This window comes from Eptesicus fuscus, chromosome 20, assembly GCF_027574615.1.
Source record: "Eptesicus fuscus isolate TK198812 chromosome 20, DD_ASM_mEF_20220401, whole genome shotgun sequence".
Lineage (NCBI taxonomy): Eukaryota > Metazoa > Chordata > Mammalia > Chiroptera > Vespertilionidae > Eptesicus > Eptesicus fuscus.
The window spans coordinates 12,824,341-12,845,948 of NC_072492.1; the positions used below are offsets into that span (position 1 = coordinate 12,824,341).

The window sequence follows — 21,608 nt, forward strand, 5'->3', positions numbered from 1 at the left end:
TTCTCTCTTCCTCTTTGAAGTTGATAGAAATATATTTTAAAGATAAATAAAAATCGATGAAAAAAACATCCTCGGGTGAGGATAACAACAATAAAAGCACACCAGGCTTTCTGTTACTATGTGGAATTTGTGGAATGTACGCTTTCTTGCCACTCTCAACAAACCTAAAGACCAGCCTTTGAGGTCATCTCCCTTAAGATGCCTTCCTGAACCTCCTTCTCTCTCCCGTGAAACAGATAGGAAATCATGCCTGTGCACCCTTTCTCCTTCCCCCCTTCCAATTCATTCTTCTTTCCGGAGAAATGTCCTGGCTTGCTGGTTTGCCTCCCCTCAGCCTATCAGCCCCTTATTCCTGAAGAGCAGGATCCCCAGTTAATTCCTGAAACCTCCCCTCACCATTCCCTCCAAGCTTGCTCCCAGGTTCTGATAGGACATTATATTTCTAGGGGCACGAAGCTATGGCTTACATCAGATTTAGGTTAAGAACTGATGTTCCTACCATATCAGGACACATAGGATACATATGTATAAGGTACCAAAAAAGTAAGCCTTTCCCCATTCGTGGCAAAGATAAGATTAATACTTAATATATTCTAAACAGCATTCTGTAAATAAGGAAAAAAGAGACCCAAGAAAGCCACACACATCATGTACAAGATTCATTTTTAATTAATTTGATAGTCATGTGCAAATTTGAGCATTAAATACAAGAACAGATGTTTCTGTAAAGCTATGTCTATTTGAATGACATCAGATTCTCTAAGTACACCATAAACCTGAACCAGCTTGATTTGTCTGTGTTTTTCCCTCTGCAAATTACGTTCTGAACAAATAAGATATAATTGAATCCTGCTTCCCTGGACAGATGCAGTGCTCCCTTATATGCTCACGGAATGGTATCTTAGATGCCTGGCCACAGTTCCAAGCAGTTCTTGATGCTGGATTAAATGGATTTAAATAAAGGTTTTACCCACAGAGCAAAAACTTGTCTCCATTCTGGCATCTCTTTACAACCAGCAGAGATGCAACATTAATTAAGTAAGGGTTATTAACAAGGACCAGGTGTCGGGAGAGAACTTTACAGTTCTTTCCCTGTAATGGAATTTGTGTTGCTCGGATGTTCCACGCGCCACGATTCCTGGAAGTAGATCAACACCGGTAGCAGGCATGCAATCTGCTTGGAGTGCATCTATTTACATGAAGCTGCTCATGGGAGCTGGTGATTCACCCAGACATGGATTGCAGACAGGAAAAGAGGTTTTACCAATAGAAAAAGAGTAGCTCAAGATCACTTTGCAACATCATTGTGAAACATTCAACTTTCTTAAGTTTAAAATGTACTATCCCCTGCAGCTCAATATAAATAACCATTTACTTCTTTGTAGGACATGTGGAGTCAGAATGAGTTTTCCAATCTGATGTAATCCCTGAGCAGCTATGTTAAAAAATAACTTTTTAAAAAGCCCAATAAAAAGCTACTGTATTAAAGGTCTACCAGAATGTTACAGTGATAAACATATTTCTGTACAGAAACATTAAAGCTACTTAGAAGCTATCTATCCCTTATTCCTGCTTAGAAAAGAATATACATTTTCCAGAAACTCTTAAAGTACTTCAATTGGACACAATTATTCTAAGAGAGAGAATTTGCGGAGGGACATGATATATCGCCCCGCTTTTTTTTTTTTTTTTACCAACATGGTTAATTTTTTATTAAAAATACATTTTCTCTTACCAAGTCGGGCTAAACATCCTAGGCCTCTATTAAATAAATAAGAAAAATACACTTTAAAAACCTTCTGAAAAACTTTCCAGAAAGTTAGCAACAGTAAAAACAAGTCAATCTGAGGAAGAGCCTGCTAAAAGTCTAAGTATTCAATAAAACAGGGCAGCGATTTTCCAACCGGTGTGCTGCAAGAATTTTTAAAACATGCAATACCTGACTAGTTAGGGGCACTGACCTCTTTTCCCTTAGATTAAAAAAAAAAAAAAAGACAACAGCCAATACAATGGCTGTCTAGTGTGAATGAATCAAAAGTATACCTAATTTTTGGGTCAGGTTGGCAAAAAATATTTTTTTTGATGTGCCGCAGAATTTGAATTAGTTCATGTGTGCCATGAGACGGAAAAGGTTGGAAATCACTGAGATAGGGTACACCGGATCTGCTGAATCCTATTTGGCCTAAACGTAAATATTTCTAACAATTAAGTGTCAAGTGCCTGAGCACCACATAAGAGCTGGACTTCTCGGGGCCCCAGCGCGTGCTGGAAGCCCGAGCAGACGCGGCGGGCAGACACGCACCGATGGGACGGGCCCCGGGAGCTCAGCAGGCTGGTCTCGGAGTGCCCTGGATCCCGAGTGCAGAGACCGTCCGCTGCCCCTGCAGGGCCTCTCAGTTGGCCCCTCGCACAGAAGCGGCATGGCTCACTGTGCATAATGACCAAAATACTGCACACGCGTTTAGACCAATTAAGCACATTAAAAAGGCTAAATCTTGGCTGCTTCTAGGACAAGACATCCAGTCACTTTTGGTAACTAAATAGCTAAGAAGGACCGTTAATGTCTCTTCCCTTCCCAAAAAAAGAGGATAGGAAGAGAGGGCGGAGAACCACCAATTCCCTCTGAGAAATGTAGACACTAGGGTTAGAGAGCGATGGCCACTTTGTTAGGAAGTAACAAACCCAGGTTGTGCCCAAGTCCCAAAGGAGGAAAGAAGATAAAATAAATAAAAGCTAGAATATAACCGCCAGATGTTGTGAATGGGGTGAGCCAATGCTGCCTGGTTCTCATGGACCATTCGTCTCTCCCTCCACCCCAACAGCTCTCTGACCAGTGGCCCTGCCAGAAGAGAAGTGGCTGAAATGTAGCCTGGAGTCGTTCCTTCTGCTCACATATTCTGCGTGCCATTACAGAGACACAGCAGCTGTATGCTGGGGCCATCACCCTCCGGGCCAGTTTCCCGCAGTTACACCTGGCAGGATTCAGAAGATACAAATCAACCTTCACCCAGGAAACGTCCACGCCTCCCGGAAGGGCAGGTGAGGATGGCCGCCACAGAAGCACCAAGGACGAAGATGCTCAGCTCGGCAACCCGCAGGCGCTGCTCCACTCCTCTGCTTGGAGGCAGCAAGCGTCCTCACCTGAGGAAGAGGTTCAGCAGGAGCGGCCAGCACCTCTCCACCAAAACGTCTACAGATCTCACCCTCTTATGTTTTCTATTGAAAGACTCTGGACCAGCCAGCGTGGCTCAGTGGTTGAGCATTGACCTATGAACCAAGAGGCCATGGTTTGATTCCCAGTCAGGGCACATGCCCAGGTTGCGGACTCGACCCCCCAGTGTGGGGCATGCAGGAGGCAATCGATCAATGATTCGCTATCATCATTGATGCTTCTATCTCACTCTCCCTCTCTGAAATAAATAAAAACATATTAAGAAAACCCAAAAAACTCTGCACAGTTCTGGCTGGGTTTCTCAGTGGTTAGTGTACTGACCGCAGACCGAAGGGTTCGATTCCGGTCAAGGGTGCATGCTTCAGTTGCAGGCTTGACCCCTGACCTGGCTGGGGTGTGTGCGGGAGGGAACCAATCAATGTGTCTCTCTCACATTGATGTTTCTGTCTGTCTCTCCCCTCCCACTCTCTCTGAAGATCAGTGGAAAATATATCCTTGGGTGAGGATTAAAAAAATACTCTGTACAGACAGACATTAAAATAGATCAAGACAACAGCTCTGTGCCCTCCCACTGTCCCCTTCTGGAAAGTCCCTTGGTCTCGAGAACTGGGGAGCCTGTGGTACTCAATTCACATTATGTAAAAAGCAGGAAGATGAAGCCAACAATTCAATGTTCATCTTTCATTTTCTCTAAGCCTCATGACCCCAACCCTATGAGGATTATTGCTCCCTTTGGCATCTAAGAAACGGGGGCTCCGAAGTTAACTATGTCACCCAAAGTCACCCAGCAAGGACCTAAAGCACAATTTTGATGTTTCAAAGGTATGAATAGTATCTACCCGTCTACATGATTCATTCAGCCTCAGGAGTTTAAAGAAAGACACGTGTAAGCTCCAGGAAGTCGGGCAGGTTCTGGAGGGTTAAAACCCGCTGCCTCTCTAGGCGCCGAGCGGGCAGTCAGTTAGGAGGACGCTGTGGCCCAGCCCCCAGGCCGTGGCTCAGCTCCTGCTGGCCCTCAGCTTCCTGCGGAAGTACTCGGGGGCGGCCTCGTACAGCCACTCGGCGTCCACCACGCAGAGGTCGCGCATGTAGCACTTGTTGGTGTGGAGCAGCTCGGTGTACACGACGCAGGCTGGCTTGCAGTGGAAGAGGACGGACGAGGGGTGGATGGCCACCGGCTGGTGCGTGTCTGTGGTGGCGTAGGTCCCGTCTGGCTGGAGCTCGGCGGTGCTCATGAAGAGGCTGTGAGCCAGGCAGCGGCGGACCGTCTCCATGTCCCCTCGGGATGACATCATGGGCATGGACATCTGTTTCAGGAGGAAGCGAGAACTGGAGAAGGCCCCACACATACACGCCGCTCAGCACTGCACAGCATTTGGAACAACTGCACCCAACACGCAGCCCACACTGCAAGCCTAACGGCCTGGAAGTTGCCATTTGGAGGTGTTTCCTCAAATACCTTAGTGACCAGCCCGGAGGGGAGGAGGTGCAGTGGAAGGAGGGTGAACTGAAACTAGGAAAGCTGCAGCCTGGCGAGTAAGGACCAGGAGGGAGACAGTCATGTAAGGGGCCAAGCCAGACAGGCATGGAGAGCCAGCTCCTGTCCCCATGGAAACATCGGCCAGGACGCTGCAGGAAGGAAAGGCCTTTCCCTCGACTGACCACCTCGTCTCCTCCCTCCATCCATCGCACGCACTGCCGCCAGCAATCTTCCTCTACCAGCTCCCGTCATTCCTCACCCCGAAAACCTTCAGTCTCTACTGCTCCTGGCAAAGCAATGCAGGCTTCCAACTGTGACGTGTGAATGAGCGAGCCTTCCCGAGCATCTGAGGTCCTCAACTGCCTTCTCCCTCTAGGCCTGTTCCTAGAAGGGAGGGGCCTTCACATGTGCACCACAAGGAGCCGGAGTACCCCTCAGCTCCGCAGCGGCAGCGGCAGTGGTCAGTCTCCTGGCTCCCACCCTTGCTGAGGGGCCACGTCACCTTACACCCCAGGCCACAGCGGAACCAACCAGTGGCTTGCACTGCCTGACCACACTCGTCAGCTTCCCTCCTCCGGGCATCTGGAGTCGGAGCAATCCCTGTTAGTGTTTTGAATGGAGGCCAGGGAAGGCGGTCGCTTGTGCTGAGGCGGAAGGTGAAAAGGGGAAGGAGGCAGGCAGACAGCACCCAAAACAAGAGGCAAGCAGACTCAGAAAGCTGCCCTCGCTCCCGGTGGCCTTTTCTGGTTCCTCATGTCAGTCCCTGTATGGACTGGGGTTGGACTACTTCCTGCCCAGATTCCAAAGGCACCTCTTTATCCCCCCTTTTCCCCTTTAAGGTGGCTCAAGGTGTCTTGTTCTTTGCAATCAGCTGATCCTGGCCTGAGGAAGACACTATCTCCTCATCTGTCAGGGGGTAGCTCAGTATCACCGCCTCCAGGAAGCCCAGAGTCCCACTGCTAACTGGTCTCTCCTTCCAGGCTGCCAGCTCCACACTCACTGGCTCTGTGACTTGGGGCAAATGACTTAACTTCCTTGGGCTCTAGTTTCATCATTGGTGAAATGGGAATAATAACAGAATCAACCTTACAGAGGGTGAAGTGAGGATTTCAAATAAGGCAATCACATGAAAAGTGCTTAGAATGTTGCATTAATAAGTACTTCATAAACCATTTCTATAATTACAATTATCATTGGCTCCCCACAGGAGATATATGTGTATATGTATGTCGGATTGGCCCTCCAGATTGTTCCTCGAGATACTTAGTGCAGCTGTAACCCTCTGGGACCTTGGCCAGTGTCCGGCATATAAAGTGGACGTGGTTAGTCACTAAGGCTTCTTCCATCAGAACAGCGAAGCACCACCCCTACTGTCATGAATAAACAGAAAACTCACGAGGCTGAGATGGTCTGGCAGGCAAACTGTTCAAGTGCAAGAGGGGTTTGGGAAAACGTGTAAAATTCAGAACACAACAGGCTACTTCGAGAAGAAATAGCATCAAGTGTTAACAACAGGCCGCTGGCAGCAGACACAGGCTGGGCGCAGGCCACAGCTCTCCTAGGGACGCGCAGACAGCCTGCACCGGGGCTGTCCAGCGAGGCCTGACACACGAAGACAGTCAGCCGCGATGTCTACGACAGCACATGGGCACTTCCTGTGCTCAACCACAGGAGAGGCTCACAAAACTACCCCCACCTCCGAGTAAGATGCAGAGTGTCACACAATCAACATACACAGGACTTTAAAACATCATTACTCTGAGAGGGAATATAAGCTAACAGAACACTTTCTGGTAGACAATTTGGCAATAACTATCAAGACCTAATGTCACTATCCATGAATTCATCATTCATTCTATTGCACTAGGCCACAAACATATATGTAGGAGGATGGTCATTCTGACATAACCTAAACAATCCCCCTTGGGCTTGGGTAAGTAAAATGTGGAGGACACAATGAAAAGCTATGAGGTCACTAAAAGAGTAAGATGCACATATAAAGACACTGAGAGATATCCCAGACTCACTAAGTGTTCAAAATGTTTACCACATGGAAAAAAGCAAGTTGTAAAACAAAGTGTGCATCACAATTATGTTCTGAAGAAAACGTTATGTATATGTATCCATGTGTATATGTACACATACACAGGAAAAAATTCTAGAAGGATCTACATCAAATTGTTAATGGAGGTTTATCTTTAGAGAGGCAGAGTTATAGGAGACTTTGAAACTTTCTGCATTTTATATCACTATTTTCTGCATTGTATCAACTTGTAAAAATTATGCACTACTTATGTAATCTGAAAAGAATAAATACATTCCTACTAAAAAATCTTATGATAGATTCTAATAACATTGGAAAATATTTTTGCAGTTTACAGAAGTTGAATATAAATTATACATACAATGTAACTAAGTATGCAAAAAACATTTAACAGGACTATGAGGAAACAGACCAAAATGGTGAGAGATGGAAGTGTGGATAATTTTTACTTTCTTTCTTATTTAAAAATTTTCACACAATAAGAGTTTCTTTTGTAACCACTAGCTATAAGCAATTAAAAATTTTTACCTAGAAAAAAGTGAAAGCTTAGTCCCTCAAAGAACAAGTAGGAAGAAAGAATACCTTTACACAGATATCCCTCAGCTGGGCTCTGACTTCAGCTACTAGCATCATATTCTTGCTGTTGACAAAATTCTCTTTGCACCAATCCTGAACAGGAGAAAAAGAGATATCTCAATCCTCTCATTTCTATAATGAAAATAATATAATTTTTAGAACAGAGTTGAATTTAGAGGGAAAACTTTAGCTGCCCAAAATATAGAAAAATATCTTTATATCAAAAAGCATAAACCATAAGAAAAAATATTAATTTAAATAAAAGTAAAACAAAAAATTTTTTTTATGTCAAGTCACTATGAAAAATGCTACAGGCTGAGATGTTTGCATCACCACACCCAATAAAGGTAAGTATCTGCAGAATATATTAAAAAACAAAAACAGCCCTAGCTGGTTTGGCTCAGTGGATAGAGCATCAGCCTGTGGACTGAAGGGTCCCAGGTTCAATTCCAGTCAAGGGTACATGCCCTGGTTGTGGGCTCAATCCCCAGTAGGAGGTGTGCAGGAGGCAGCCAATCAATGATTCTCTTTCATCATTGATGTTTCTCTCTCTCTCTTCCTCTCTGAAATAAATAAAAATATATTAAAAATAAACAAATCAACAGCCCTGGCCAGTTGCTCAGTGGTTAGAGCATTGGCCCGGGGACATAAGGCTCTTGGTTCAATTTCTGGTCAAGGGCATGTACCTTGATTGCAAGTTCAATCATTGGCCCTGGTTGGTGCACATGTAGGAGGTAACCAATCGATGTGTCTCTCTCACATGGATGTTTTTAAAAACAAACAAACAAACAAACAAACAATCAAACAAACAAACAATACAGTCCCGGCCCTAGCCAACTTGGCTCAGTGGATAGAGCGTCAGCCTGCGGACTGAAGGGTCCCAGGTTTGATTCCAGCCAATGGCACATGCCTGGGTTGCGGGCTCGATCCCCTGTGGGGGGTGTGCAGGAGGCAGCCAATCAATGATTCTCTCTCATCATTGATGTTTCTATCTCTCTCTCCTTCTCCTTTCCTCTCGGAAATCAATAAAGAAATATATTACAAAGAAAAAAATACAGGCCTGGGCCAGGTAGTTCAGTTGGTCAGAGCGTTGTTCCGATATGCCAAGGTTGTAGGTTTGATCCCTGGTCAGGGCACATACCGTATAAGAATCAACCAATGAATGCATAAATGAGTGGAACAAACCAATGTTTCTCTCTAAAATCACTAAATAAAAACATTTTATAAAAAAGAACCTCCTATAAATCAGTAAGAAAAAGACCAATAGTCCAGTAGAAAATAGACTAAGGCTATGAACAGACAACTCAGTTTTAACAGAAATGACTAGTAACCAATAATCTTATATAAGGATTCTCAGTCTCTTGAGGAATCTAGGCAAAGTAAGTGAAACAGCTGAGATACTATTTCTAATCCATCTACTTGGTAAAAGTTAAAGGCATTTTAACTAAGCATTGGAGATGGTGGTGGAAAAGGAAGCTCATACATCACTAGGGGGAGTGCAGAGGGGCTGACAGCTTTGGGGAGCCACGTGCTTGCCCGGGAAAGCTGGATGCAGCTGCCAAGACCAGCAGGTCCACTTCCGAGAGTGGACCCCAGAGAAACACTCCTCCCACACTCCTCCTTCCAGGAAGCTGCACGTGGAAACAAGCTGCAAACATCTGTAGCATCTCATGCTCAGATATGAAGTGAGGGTATGCGGCCACCCATGGGAGCACACGCCACCCTCAGGACAGAGGGCTCACAGGCAGGAGGGACCAGGGATAGGAGCAGTGCAGGCCTTTGCTGCATAAAATCTACAGCGTTTTATGTCCTTAAAAATAAATTGAGACAAACAGAGCAAAATGTTCACAACTGCTAAAAGTGGGTGCTGGTTTTTTTTAAAGAATTGATTGCATTAAAATGCAGAGCAAGTTAAGCACGCACACCAAGGCACAATTACTGATTTTACTGATAAATGAAACAATATATTGCTGTTTTCCATCTTGGTCTGAAGAACTGAAATATCATACAAGAAAAAACTACCATGAAGAAAGTCAGGGGCAGGTGGGGAAAACCCATTTTGTAGCTAAGAAACTGGTCACTAACTACTGAACTAATGTGTCCACATTAAATACGAGTTAAACACAGTGGAGCAAAAGGCAGAAATCGCCTTTGTTCCCTGGTACTGTCCCTGTACGAGATCTTTCTGAAACGATATCTGACATCCTTTTTGTGGCTCTTTAGGTGATTCAGCGAAGAAAGGCCGACATTCCCGAAAAGAGGCAGCGCTGGGGAAGAGGAACGAGAAAGCGCACCTTATTTCCACCCAAGTTTCTGAAGGTCCGGTAGATGTTGAGCAGGGTGACGTGATCGCCCTCGCTGGATATGAACTTCTTCCGGACGCCCTGCACTTCATCCCGCCGGGAGGGCGGGCTGTAGAGGACGCTGTCCACGGACAGCAGGGAGACAATGGTCAGTATCTCCTCCGTACAGTGGAATTTGGGGGACAGGAGGATGGTCTGCAAGTCAAAATTAAAAACTGCGTTAACCAAAATTCTTCCTGGCTCTGAATACAGTATTCCTGTATATTGCTTTTGTAGTTGCCCTTCTAAGGCGTTAAAGGGCAGGCGTTTGTAAAACCATGACTGTGTGTTAATGTTACTTCACTTGTTTGTAGAACAAATGATTGTCTTTCCTGAAGGATTCCAAACTCCTTGTGGGTAGGGCTCATGATTTAAAATGAGTTCTAAGCCCACACAGAACATAAGTCAGTGTTAGACACAGGTAGGAGAGGACAATTATTTAGGAGAAAAGTGAAGGTTAATCTAGAAGCACTGGATTTAGAAGTCTACTTGGGGATGGCTAACCTGTAATGTACAGAAAGGGGACTGAAGAGAGGGCATCATTTACTTTGGCAAATTTGGGCTCTAAGGGAAATGCTGCCATCTTCCTTCCGAGTGGAGTCAGGGTGAGCTGCGCATCCTTGTGTTCAAGGGCACCTAACAGGTCCAGCTGGGCGATGGCCGCCTGAACGTGATCTGAAAAACAGAGACATAGAGAAGGAGCCAAAAATCCAAAACAGAAGTTGCAACTAGTTCAGTACTTCTGGTAACTTCACAACTGATCAAACCACAGCAGAGATCACACCACCACTGTCCCCGGGACACACTTTCAAAGCTGTTAACGCACCACTTCTTCAGTTCAATTCCCTTTTATTTCATTTTTTTGTTAATCCTCACCCAAGGACATTTTTCCATTGCTTTTTAGAGAAAGTGGAAGGGAGGGTAGAGACAGAGAGAAAAACAACACGAGAGACACACATCCATTGTTGCTTCCCGCACACAGCCAGGGATCAAGCCTGCAAAGGACGCATGCGCCCTTGACCGGAATCGAACCTGGGACCCTTCAGTGGTCAGGCCAATGCTCTGTCCACTTAGCCAAACCGGCCAGGGCTCAATTCCCTTTTTAAAGGATGGTCTGCAGGCTCTCTCCTGGGAGCACGCGTGGGCCTCCCTCTCCCCGTCCCCGTCCCAGGAAGGCCATCACTAGCTCCCTCACTCCAAGGACCCTTCCTTTACCTCTAGAACTCATTTCCTAAGCCCATTTCCTGTAGAAATTACTTCTTCTACCTCTGTGATTTAACACATACATGTTCTCTTACCCAAAAACGAAAAGAAGAATGGTCTGCGATTTGGCAATATGTTTGTAAATTTTAAGGCCAGCAATGATACACTTAATTAAGAATTTCACCCACAAATAAAAAATATCAAATAAATAAATAAATAAATAAGAATTCCCCACAGACGTGCTCACACAATGGACAGGGACCAGTGTCTCTAGAAGCACACACCCCACATCAATTCCAGGGCCCCTGCTGAGAAGGCCACTATTCACTACTCACTCTTTTATAGTCTTTAACTTTGAGCCATGCAAATGCATTACCTACTAAAGAATAAAACGCTCTCCTAAGATGTAATAACTACATACATACTGAGAGGAAACGATCTGTAAAATATATTAGGTGCCAAAAGAATGCACAAATGTGCCAGTCAACAGGAGCATGGCTAAGTGCATTTTGCTTTATTCATAGAATGCAATAGCACTCGGTGGTGAAAATGCATCAACACAAACCGTACAAAAGAGAATGAATGAGGAGGGCAGGTTACTGAGGAACTGACACAGAAACATGCAAACAGAAACAGCACGTTGCTTAGGGACACACACCCGCAGAATCACACACGGCAGAAAAGCAAGGGACTGCGAACAAAATGTGGAGGCGGCTCCCTGAGGAAGTGGGGAGGCAGCGAGTGTGGCTGGAGGGTGCGGGGCTTCACGGCACTGGCGAGGGTGCACGGGTGCTGGTTTTACCACTGCTACCTTACCTGTGTCTTCCTTAGTGTGCAGAAATTTAGCAATGAAAAATACAATGTTTTTCTTTTCTTTTTTTGCTTTCTCTTTTTATTGTATCTATATGAGATGATGGATGCTAACTAAACTTATAAGCGGTAATCATTTCATAATCTATGTAAGGCAAATTATTAGCTGTTCACCTTAAACTTATACAGTGATGTATGTCAATTATATCTCAATAAAATGGGGGGGGGGTAAGTGTAGAAAAGTGCACAATGTGTACTGCTATTTGTGTTTTAAAAGACAACATATACACTTGCATATGCACAGAATTTCTTTAGAAGACCATTAGAAAATGGTCAGGGATTGCTCTAGGAACAGGAAACTAAGAACCTGAAGATCGGGGGTGGGACCCTTGTATACCCATCAATTTTTACTTAAAGCAAAACAAAACAGCCCAGCCAGCGTGGCTCAGTGGTTGAGCACTGACCTATGAACCAGGAGGTCATGGTTCGATTCTCGGTCAGGGCACATGCCTGGGTTGCGGGCTCCATCCCCAGACAGCGGGGAGAGGTGTGCAGGAGGCAGCTGATCGATGATTCTCTCTCATCACTGATGTTTCTATCTCTCTCTCCCTTCCTCTTTGTAATAAATAAAAAATATATATATTTTAAAAATTCTATTTCTTCACTTAATAAAAAGAGGGAAAAAAGAAAAGGAAAACCATGTCTTGGTATTTTCAGTCCTTTTGCTGGCAGAAGTACAATCCCGAAGCCACTCTCTGTGCTGGGATGGTGCTGATGGCACCGAATCTACCCTTCATGGTTCTCAGACACCTCTGACAGTTAATGTTCTCCACCAGACTAAACCAAAGGACACCTCTAAAATACTTTTTTGAGAGTCCATTTGCTGTCGTTTGTCTACTTGTAATCTTCCACTCCACCGAAGATTCCACTCACCTGGAGACGGTTTGGACATGAAGTCGAAGGTGAGCACGTTGGGGACTTTCATGGCTAGGAGCTGCAGCATCACGCTCGCCAGGTTACACCTGTGCAGAGTGAGAGACGTGCGTTGTTCCCTCCCCCTGATCCTCCAGCCGGCGAGTCAGAACCACCCCTGAGGCGTGTCAGTGAGGACTGCAGCTCCGGGGAGACGTGAGCAAGCAGGGAGGGAGGTGAGGGGCAAATGGAGGGGTGCGGGGCATCTCGGGCCCACCTTTGGATCTCTGGCACGGTCATCTTCTCAAACTTCTCAAACTCATCCTCTGTGTAGAGCCGGTAACAGACGCCGCTGTCCTCTCTGCCAGCGCGTCCGGTGCGTTGCCACGCCTGCGTCTTTGACACCCGCTGCACAGCTAACACCTCCAGGCCACTGTCTGGAGGGCGAGTGGCCCACGTTAGTGTCTGCCCATCCTTCACATAAACTGCTTCTACAGTGCGGACAAAGGGAGCACTCCTCAGAGCACCAGTGATCCCTTCTGCACTACCGAGTCAGAAAACTCAAGGCTAAAGCAGAAAGCACAAAACCAGACTGTTCTGCAGGAAACGAGGCCTGGTACTGGACACTGTGAAATCTGTTATTAAAACATCAGAAAGCCTGGCTGGGTGGCTCAATGGTTGACCTACGAACCAGGAGGTCATGGTTTGATTCCCAATCAGGGCACATGCCCGGGTTGCGGCTCTATCCCCAGTGTGGGGCATGGAAGAGGCAGCCGATCTATGATTCTCTCTCATCATTGATGTTTCTATCTCTCTCCCTCTCCCTTCCTCTCTGAAATCAATAAAAATACACTAAAAAAATAAAACATCAGAAAAACTTCATGTTTATAGCAGGGGACAGGAAAGTAAATTTCAGAGGTCTGGCTTAGATCACATGGTTAACAACCACCCCATTGGCCTGGGACTTGGGACTTTCAGTGACCAAACCAGGACAGTCTCTGGCAAACGAGGACAGCTGTCACCTTATCAATGACTCAGAAATGAAATGCCTCCAGGCCCTGTATACATACTGTATCCTCCCTCCCCCCTCCGTGATAAGAGAGACCATGTGTGTTACTGCAGGAGTAAATGAGACAGATTTTCTTCATAAAGCTACACTCTGTGCCAGGCACTGAGAACCAAGCCCTACCGCATGTTATCTCTAAGAGACACACAAGTGAAAGGCAGCACTCAGTGAATTTCAATTAAATATCCGGGAGTGGTAATTTCAGCTGCCTCAAATCCTCTGTAGAATGAAGCAAGGTATACAACAGACACGAAGAAAAATGACTGAAGGAACTTCCCACTGAGCATACATTTCAGGAATAGCTAGTGCCTCACCCAGCCCAGGGAATTCTGGGAAACCAGGAGCTTGACCCCACCACGCTCAAAGTTCCGATGAGAGCCTTTGATGTGGTGTCAGGCTATCTCTGGCTCTCGTGCCATCATCTCACCCACCTTCTGACAGGGCCTCAGACACCTGTTCCCAAGTTTGTTAAACCTCGCCTTCTCTTTCTACCCTGCCTTCTCGTCTCGCATACCTGTCTCAGGTCCCCTTTCGGGACCCGCCCCTGCACTCGCACTTTTGGGGCCTGCCACCGAAATCTCAGGTAGTTACAAACATGAAATGCTCATTGGGGGAAACCTGGGGAGCACAGGAAACTCAGTGGCTGCTCACGACACGCAGGAGAGACAGTCATCAGCTACAAGTTCTCACCAGGGTTATACTTCTTGGCTTTAACCATGCCCGTGTCAACTACATATTTTATTCCTGTAATGGTTATGGAGGTTTCAGCGATGTTGGTTGAAATGATCACTTTGCGATAGCCCTAAAAGGAGGAAGAAAACCAGAAAGCTGTATGACACACATATGACTCAGAAGTTTTAAAACAGTCCTCACCATTAATTTCCATCATCCACTCATGATCAAGAAAAGATGACTTTGTTACTAATGACAGTTATCAATATAGATGGTGGGCCATTAAACTGGGTGGGAGAGAGGGGATGTTCCAGTCTTAAAAGCTTATTTTGAGGCGATGAGATGTAGCGGCACAGGCACAAGATTCAGAAGCAGGTGGATGTGGGCTGGAACCCTGGCGCTGCCAGTTACCTACTGTGTGTCCCTGGAGCAGTTACTTCCCCCCTCTGGGCCTCGGTGCTCATTAAATGGGATCATAACCCACCTTGCCAGTTCCCGAGAGGATGAGAGGCAGTGTGTGTACCTTTCAGCTTTTGCCTTTTCCCTCTCGCTGGTCCCCTGACAACTGTTTCCCTGTTCTTACCTTGAGAGAGCTGCAGCTGTAGCTATGTGTTATATTCCTGCAGCTTTTCAGCTACTGTCTCTGTGCCTGAGCATCCTGCCCCATATACCTTATCTGGAGTCGGGTGCCAGGCATACCTACAGGCCCCACTGGAGGATCCGCGTGCGTCCCTGGGGCTGGGGCTGGACAGAGGAGGTGGTGCACGCACCTTCGGCGCCGCCTGGAAGACGCGGAGCTGCTGCGCATGGGGCAGGGAGGCGTACAGAGGCAGGACCAGCAGGGGGGGGCAGCCGTCGGGGAGGTGCTTTGCGATGTCTCGGCAGGTCTTGCTCATGGCTTCGATTTCCTCCTGGCCAGTGAGGAACACCAGGATGTCCTGCGAGGAAGGGGCTTCCTGTACAAAAGTGAAAGTGGGATCATTAGGCTTTAACAGAAGCGCTTCACCTTGTAAAGGGAAGAACAGCCAGTTAACAAGACACTTATTCACCTGATCTTTGAAGTCTGTTCAGGTATACTTGTAAAGTACTTGATAAGATAACTGAAAAAATGCTTAATAACATGTGAGTATATGTAAGTATGTAAATACATATTTATGTGGGTATACATGTATTTTTTGCCCACTGTTTTTTAAAATATATTTTTATTGATTTCAGAGAAAGAGATAGAGAGAAAGAGAAACATCAATGATAAGAGAGAATCATCGATTGGCTGCCTCCTGCATGCCCCCTACTGGGAGTAGGACCCCTAACCCAGGCATGTGCCCTGACCAGGAATCAAACCACAACATCCTGGTTCATAGATTGACACTCAACCACTGAGCTACACTGGCTGGGCTAGCCAGTATTAACAGGACAAATGTTCAGAGGGACACACAGAAGGATGAAATCTAAAAGTCAAAACTTCATCAGTGGGAGGATCCATCAAAGCTACATGTATCTGAATGCACCTGCAGCTGCCACTCATGTAAAAGCCTCACCTCAGGTTGGCTTTTGGAAGTTAAACAAGGCAAACTGACCTTCTCCAAATACTATCAAGATGACAGTAAAGCTATAAGCCCAGAAAGACAAACACAATGGGAGAAAAGAAAAGATTAGAAGTGTCTACCCATTTTTGAAAGATGGAAGAGATGGGGGAAGGGAGTGCATGACTGGGCTGGGCAGAGGACCTTCCAGGCTGGGTGCCTGCTAAAGGGAATAGTGACAAGAGATGCACCAATTTCCCCAGAGAAGCCAGAGAGGCTCAGGACTTGGGTGCAACACAGAGGTGGGCTGTGGGAGGGAGGAAATCCAGGGATTGGCTCCAAGTCTGAGCACAGTGTGGTTAACCCCCACCCAGGTCTCCTCCTCTCCCCGATGCAGCCAGGAGGCTGGGAAGACACGGGTGCTGTAATGGGATTCAACACGGGAGGATGACAGAGGAAAGAGCCAGGATGACAGCTACACAGAGGCCCAGGAGAGCAGCATAAAGGACTCTGGGAAAAGTGGAATATGTTTGAACATATAACAAATATTCATGATTGGCATATGAGACTTTGGACCACTTGGGAAAAAATTAGCCATACATAGAAAACTTATACAACTGTGTGTGCATGGAATGAGGCACTGAGGTGGTGTACTGCTAGCAATGTAGGAACCTAAAATTGTAAATATGGCACTAGATTTAAAACACACTGCGGAATTTTTAGCCATGGAATCTTTCCTCTCCAGACGAGGTGGAACTATCATCTTAGCTACTTGAAATGGATAGAATTTTTACCTTTACCTTTCATTTGAGAAAACTAAGGTTTAAGAACAAATACAAACTTTACATGTCCACACAGTTTGTAAGTGGCAGAGCAAGTAATAAAATTTAGAACTATCTAACTTAAAAAAAAAAGTACACTGTGATATAACTATGTTGAGAGGATGAAGGAGAGAAGCAAGAGGTAGAGAAGGGATTTTTCTAAATCCTCATCTACCATGGTAAAAAATTAACATAATATCAGTAAGTCAACAAATAACAATATAAGCAGGTTATTTTAGAAATATGAAAGTAATATTCAGGGGAAACAGCTAAAAATTAAAAGTGGTTAATCTAAAGTGCAGGATCTGGGATGGGGGAGTAAAAGTAATTTTTTTGTGTGAGCCTTTTAAAATTAACTACTTAACTCTTTAAACTTCCAACTGCACACACATCACTTTAAAAAATTAATTTGAAAAAGTCTGCCTCTAGATTTTTTTCAGGAAGCAAATGGGAAGGTAAAAACAGTCAATTTTATACACATTAAACAAATAAAAATGAGATGATTGTTTAATACAATGAGAAGAGATTTGAAATGTTTCTCTAATGCAGTTTTTTTTTAACTCTAAACTGGGTCAATACCAACGTTTTCTTAATATGAGGCAGAAAATACCATAAAGCATCACATGTAACAAAGGAGACAGTGTGAGGAAAGATACTGGTCAAAGTTAAATTATTTTTAGAGAAAATAAGAGATACAAGAGAGAGAGAGAGAGAGAGAGAGAGAGAGAGACAGAGAGAAAGAGACATGGTAAATAAATTCCTGAGTCATCTTTTTTTAAAATTTTTTAAATTTTTATGTGATTTGAGAGAGAGAGAGGAACATCAATTTGTTGTCCCCATACTTAGGCATTCATTGGTTGCTCCTTGTATGTGACCTGACCTGAGGGTCAAACCTGAAACCTTGGCAAATCGGGATGACACTCTAACCAACTCAGCTACCTGGCCAGGGCCAAATTCCTGATTCATCTTAATGACATGGCTCACCAAGTCGTTTCATTCAGTATCCAAGGCTGAGTACCCTACCAACTGTGAGGTAAAACAGACCTTTCAGGACTCGGCCCCCATCCCATACCTGGTGAATCTGGAAGACTGAGACAAGTGCGGCGTGCAAGTAATCTTGCTGAGGCTGTTTGGTGTAAAAAATCTGGATTGGATGCTGCCGACCCTCCAGGTAGAGGACAGGAGCTCCATTGAAATACTGAGAGAACAGGTCCACATCCATCGTAGCTGACATCACGATCACCTGGGTACGAGATGGAAGAGGAAGAGGGGAACAAACGTGGCGACAGCCTTTCTTTGTCCCTCCCAAGCTCTAAAAGCAGATGATGGAACCCGTCACTCCCACTACGGTGAACTCGGTCCCCGGTGCTGAAGCAGACGGGCAAAGGCGAACACGGAGGGAGAAATGCGGGCCTCCTCCCGGGCGCGCTGCACCTACTTTGAGAGGCAGCTTCCCCAGCTCCTTCCGCCTCTTCTGTGCGGCCTTCACCACGCCAAAGAGCACGTCAGTGTGGATGGTCCGCTCGTGGGCTTCATCCAAAATGACGCAGCTGTACTTCCGAAGCAAGGAGTCTGAGATGGCTTCCCGCAGAAGCATGCCGTCGGTCAGGAACTTGATCCTGGTGTCTTCTGAGGTGACGTCATCGAAGCGCACTGTATAGCCAACCTGGGCAGAGCGATCATTCATTCACCAAACGCATGCTGAACACCCACTAGGCAACCAGCACCGGGCCAGGCACTTGTGCTGTCACAGTGAACGAGACCAACACTGACCTGCCCTGCTCCCCCGGCAGCAGGCAGTCTGGTGGCTGACACGGACAGTGGGCATGTACCTTTAACTGCAATTATAATTAGCATGACCAAGAATTTAAAACTAGCCTCCTACCCCCAGCTACTTGTTTCAAGAGAAGCTATGTATGATATGAAAAGACATCCAAGATGTTTTTAAGTGAAATACATAAACATACACACACACACACATAAATCAAAATTTAATAAATACATAAACACACACGCACATACAAATGAAAATAAGTTTTGAGAATGAGTTCTGGGACTCATTCTCAAAAATTTAATGCTTTAAATTTTTCTAGAGAGACACAGAGATACTGAAGCCTTAAAAATGCTCAAGGAAAACAACTAATTTCTTCAACTCGCCAACAGATTTTGAAAGCAAAGCAAATGGGTCTGATAGCCTGTCAGACTCTCTGGTCTCTTAGAAACTGGTAAAGAAACTCTGAGAAAGACCTAGACAATTGTGGCAAGAAAGAAGCTTGCTCTGTATAAAGTCTTACTCAGCCCAGCTGGCGAGGCTCAGTGGCTGAGCATTGACCTATGAACCAGGAGGTCACAGTTCAATTGCAGTTTTGATCCTCAGTGTGGGGCATGCAGGAGGCAGTCAATCAATGATTCTCTTTCTCTCTCCCTCTCTGAAATCAATAAAAATAATTAAAAATTTAAAAAAAGTCTTGTTCAGAAAAATAAAAGCAGGGGAGGGAGAAATTTTTGTAAAGAAGCAAATTAGGTACCAGCTTCCCGAGTTCAGTTCTCTTCTCATCTGAGACTCTAGTAGCAAGAGAGATGGCCGCCACTCGCCGAGGCTGGGTCACAGCAATGATGCCCTGGCGCCCAACGCCCCCTTCATAGAGGTACTGAGGGAGCTGAGTGGTCTTCCCAGAGCCAGTTTCCCCTGGAAAGAAAAAAGTCTCATTTAAATGCAAATTGAAACAAATTTCACCAACAAAATGTATCAAAGTCAGAAGAGAAAGATAAAGGAAATACTCCTGGTCAGGGCACATGTCCGGGTTGCAGGCTTCATCCTCAGTGTGGGGTGCGCAGGAGGCAGCCAATCAATGATTCTCTCACATAATTGATGTTCCTATCTCTCTCTCTCTCTCTCTTCCTCTCTGAAATCAATAAAAATAATTTTTAAAAAAATACTCTAAGTTCTGATAAAGCCACAGGAAACTGGGTACTCACAAATACTCCTGGTGGAGTGTTAACTGGAATTGCTTCTCAGAAGGCCAAATTATATCAGAAAAATCTTTAAGAAGTTTATACCCTTTGACCCAAAACTGCACTTACGGAACTGATTCTAAGGAAAAATTAAAGATGTACATAAAAATATGGCTTCTAAGATAGTTTATTCAAATTTGTTCACGCTGCCCAGAGGCCCAGAGTGGCTGGGGTGGTGCAGAACGCCTGCCCCTAGCCACTCAGTGCCTGTGTATGCAAATTAACCCGCCATCTTTGTTGGATTAATTTGCATACTCACTCCTGATTGGCTGGTGGGCATCACGAAGGTACGGTCAATTAGCATATTACTCTTTTATTAGGTAGCTATTTCCCCAGTGATTTTTAGAGAGTAGAAAGACAGAGACAGAAACATCTATGTGAGAGACACAAGGATTGGTTGCCTCCCGCAGACGCCCCTGGTGGGGATCCAGCCTGCAACCCAGGTACATGCCCTTGACCGGAATCCAACCCGCGACCCTTCAGTCCGCGGCCGATGCTGCTACCACAGAGCAAACCGGCCAGGGCTTCCCGCTTCTTATCCCTTATTCCTTTAACTATTTGTAGGCTCTTTTGGGTCTCCTTCCACTGTTTGGAGGCTCATCCTCTCGGTCCTTCAGAAGCTCCTTTGACTTCAATGTTGGGGATCAAAGCCCCTTATAATTGGTCTCCAATTCACAACTCCGCCTTTTAGTTCGTGCACCAGACCCTGCTACTTCCCGTCAGACCGACCGGACTGCTTCTCGCCTCCACTCGCCTCTCACGAAGCTCTCCCCCCGGAGGATGCCCCCCTTGGGGACCACCTCCCCCGCCGCCTCCTCCCAGTCTGGCTCAGATGCACCCTTCAAACTGCCCAGAGCCCCCGGTAAGCCCCTCCACCCGTTCACTCCCACCGGGCTGTGAGCACCCCCAGAGCAGGGCTGTCAGACTCCTCCGAGGCCCCTCTCCCGGCCTGGCACCCAAAAGGCGGTTAAGTTTCTGGTGGAGACAAACCAAAGAGGATGAGAGGCACCTAAGAAAGAATGTGCTCGCAGCGCCAGGAACAGAGAACAAGGAACGACCTGGCCGCGCGGCCACTCACCGATGAGGATGGCGCTGTCCAGGTTTCGGAGCTGGGCCAACAGTTGCCCCCGCGCCTGGAAGATGGGCAGACTCCGGCGCTGCAGCTCCACGGCCTCGGGGTAGGGACTGGCCGAGGGCTGGGCCAGGGGCGGCTGCCGCCGCCGGCCTCCTCCTCCTCCTCCGCCGCCGCCGCCGCCCGCACTCAGCATTACCACTCGCCTCCCGTCGTGGCTCGGAGGCCCAAGGCCCTGCCGGAATCTCTTAGGCGGCGGGAAGCCCGCCTCCTCGGGCATGGCGGGAGGGCGCAGAGACTGGAGGAGCGAGGGCGGGCAGCTCGCAGCTCCCGGGAGCCGGGTGCCAGCACGCGCCGCCCCTTCCAGCCACGTGCTAGCCACTCCCGGCGACCAACGGAGACCTCACGGCCTCCTTTCGCCTTTAGGAAAGGGACTGCAACTCCCAGCATGCACTGGGAGCTTGGGAAGGCTTTCACTTCCTGAGGGCGAGGAGAGCGGTACAACAAGAAAAGGGTCCGGAGCGACCACAGCGAAAGACGGGGTGTACGGTTCCTCGGGACCTTAACCTTCCTTGGCTAGTAAAGCGGTCTTCCAGTTTTATTGTACTGGTAATACTAATTCTAGTAAACACGCGTTTCCCCTTCTCCTCTCACAGTAATACTCGCTTTTCAAGGAAAGTGCTTAATGTTTAAAAATCAATGAGGAATACAAACATTTGCAATTATTTAATCCTCTAAGCAATTTAATACTATTAATCCCCAATTTACAGACAAGAAACTAAGCCTCCGAGATTAAAGTCATTCAGATGTAAAAAAAAAAAAATCAGAATGTTGAAAAGGATACTCGTGATCATCTTGCGTTGCAGAAAAGGAAAAGTATTATATATTTTCTAGTAATTC

The 21,608-nt window shown here is 46.2% G+C and overlaps 1 protein-coding gene across 1 annotated transcript; it reads right to left on the bottom strand.

Annotated features, from left to right (window-relative positions):
• Positions 1-654: 654 nt before the first annotated feature.
• Positions 655-21,034, bottom strand: DHX33 (DEAH-box helicase 33). Its single transcript, XM_008156734.3, has 12 exons — positions 20,715-21,034; positions 19,150-19,310; positions 18,060-18,287; positions 17,694-17,864; positions 15,048-15,233; positions 14,296-14,407; positions 12,817-12,976; positions 12,561-12,649; positions 10,162-10,289; positions 9,567-9,770; positions 7,279-7,365; positions 655-4,479 (listed from the first exon to the last, which is right to left on the bottom strand). The coding sequence occupies exons 1-12, from the start codon at positions 20,986-20,988 to the stop codon at positions 4,171-4,173; spliced, it is 2,109 nt and encodes a 702-aa protein (XP_008154956.2). The 5' UTR covers positions 20,989-21,034; the 3' UTR covers positions 655-4,170.
• Positions 21,035-21,608: the final 574 nt, after the last annotated feature.

Excerpts from the sequence above, each read along its gene's own strand:
- DHX33 (XM_008156734.3), bottom strand. The coding sequence starts at position 20,988 with ATGCCCGAGGAGGCGGGCTTCCCGCCGCCTAAGAGATTCCGGCAGGGC. Across the intron at positions 18,288-19,149 it reads GAACTGAACTCGGGAAGCTG|GTTGGCTATACAGTGCGCTT; the intron begins GTACCTAATTTG and ends CGCTCTGCCCAG. Across the intron at positions 4,480-7,278 it reads TGAGGGATATCTGTGTAAAG|ATGTCCATGCCCATGATGTC; the intron begins GTATTCTTTCTT and ends CTCCTGAAACAG.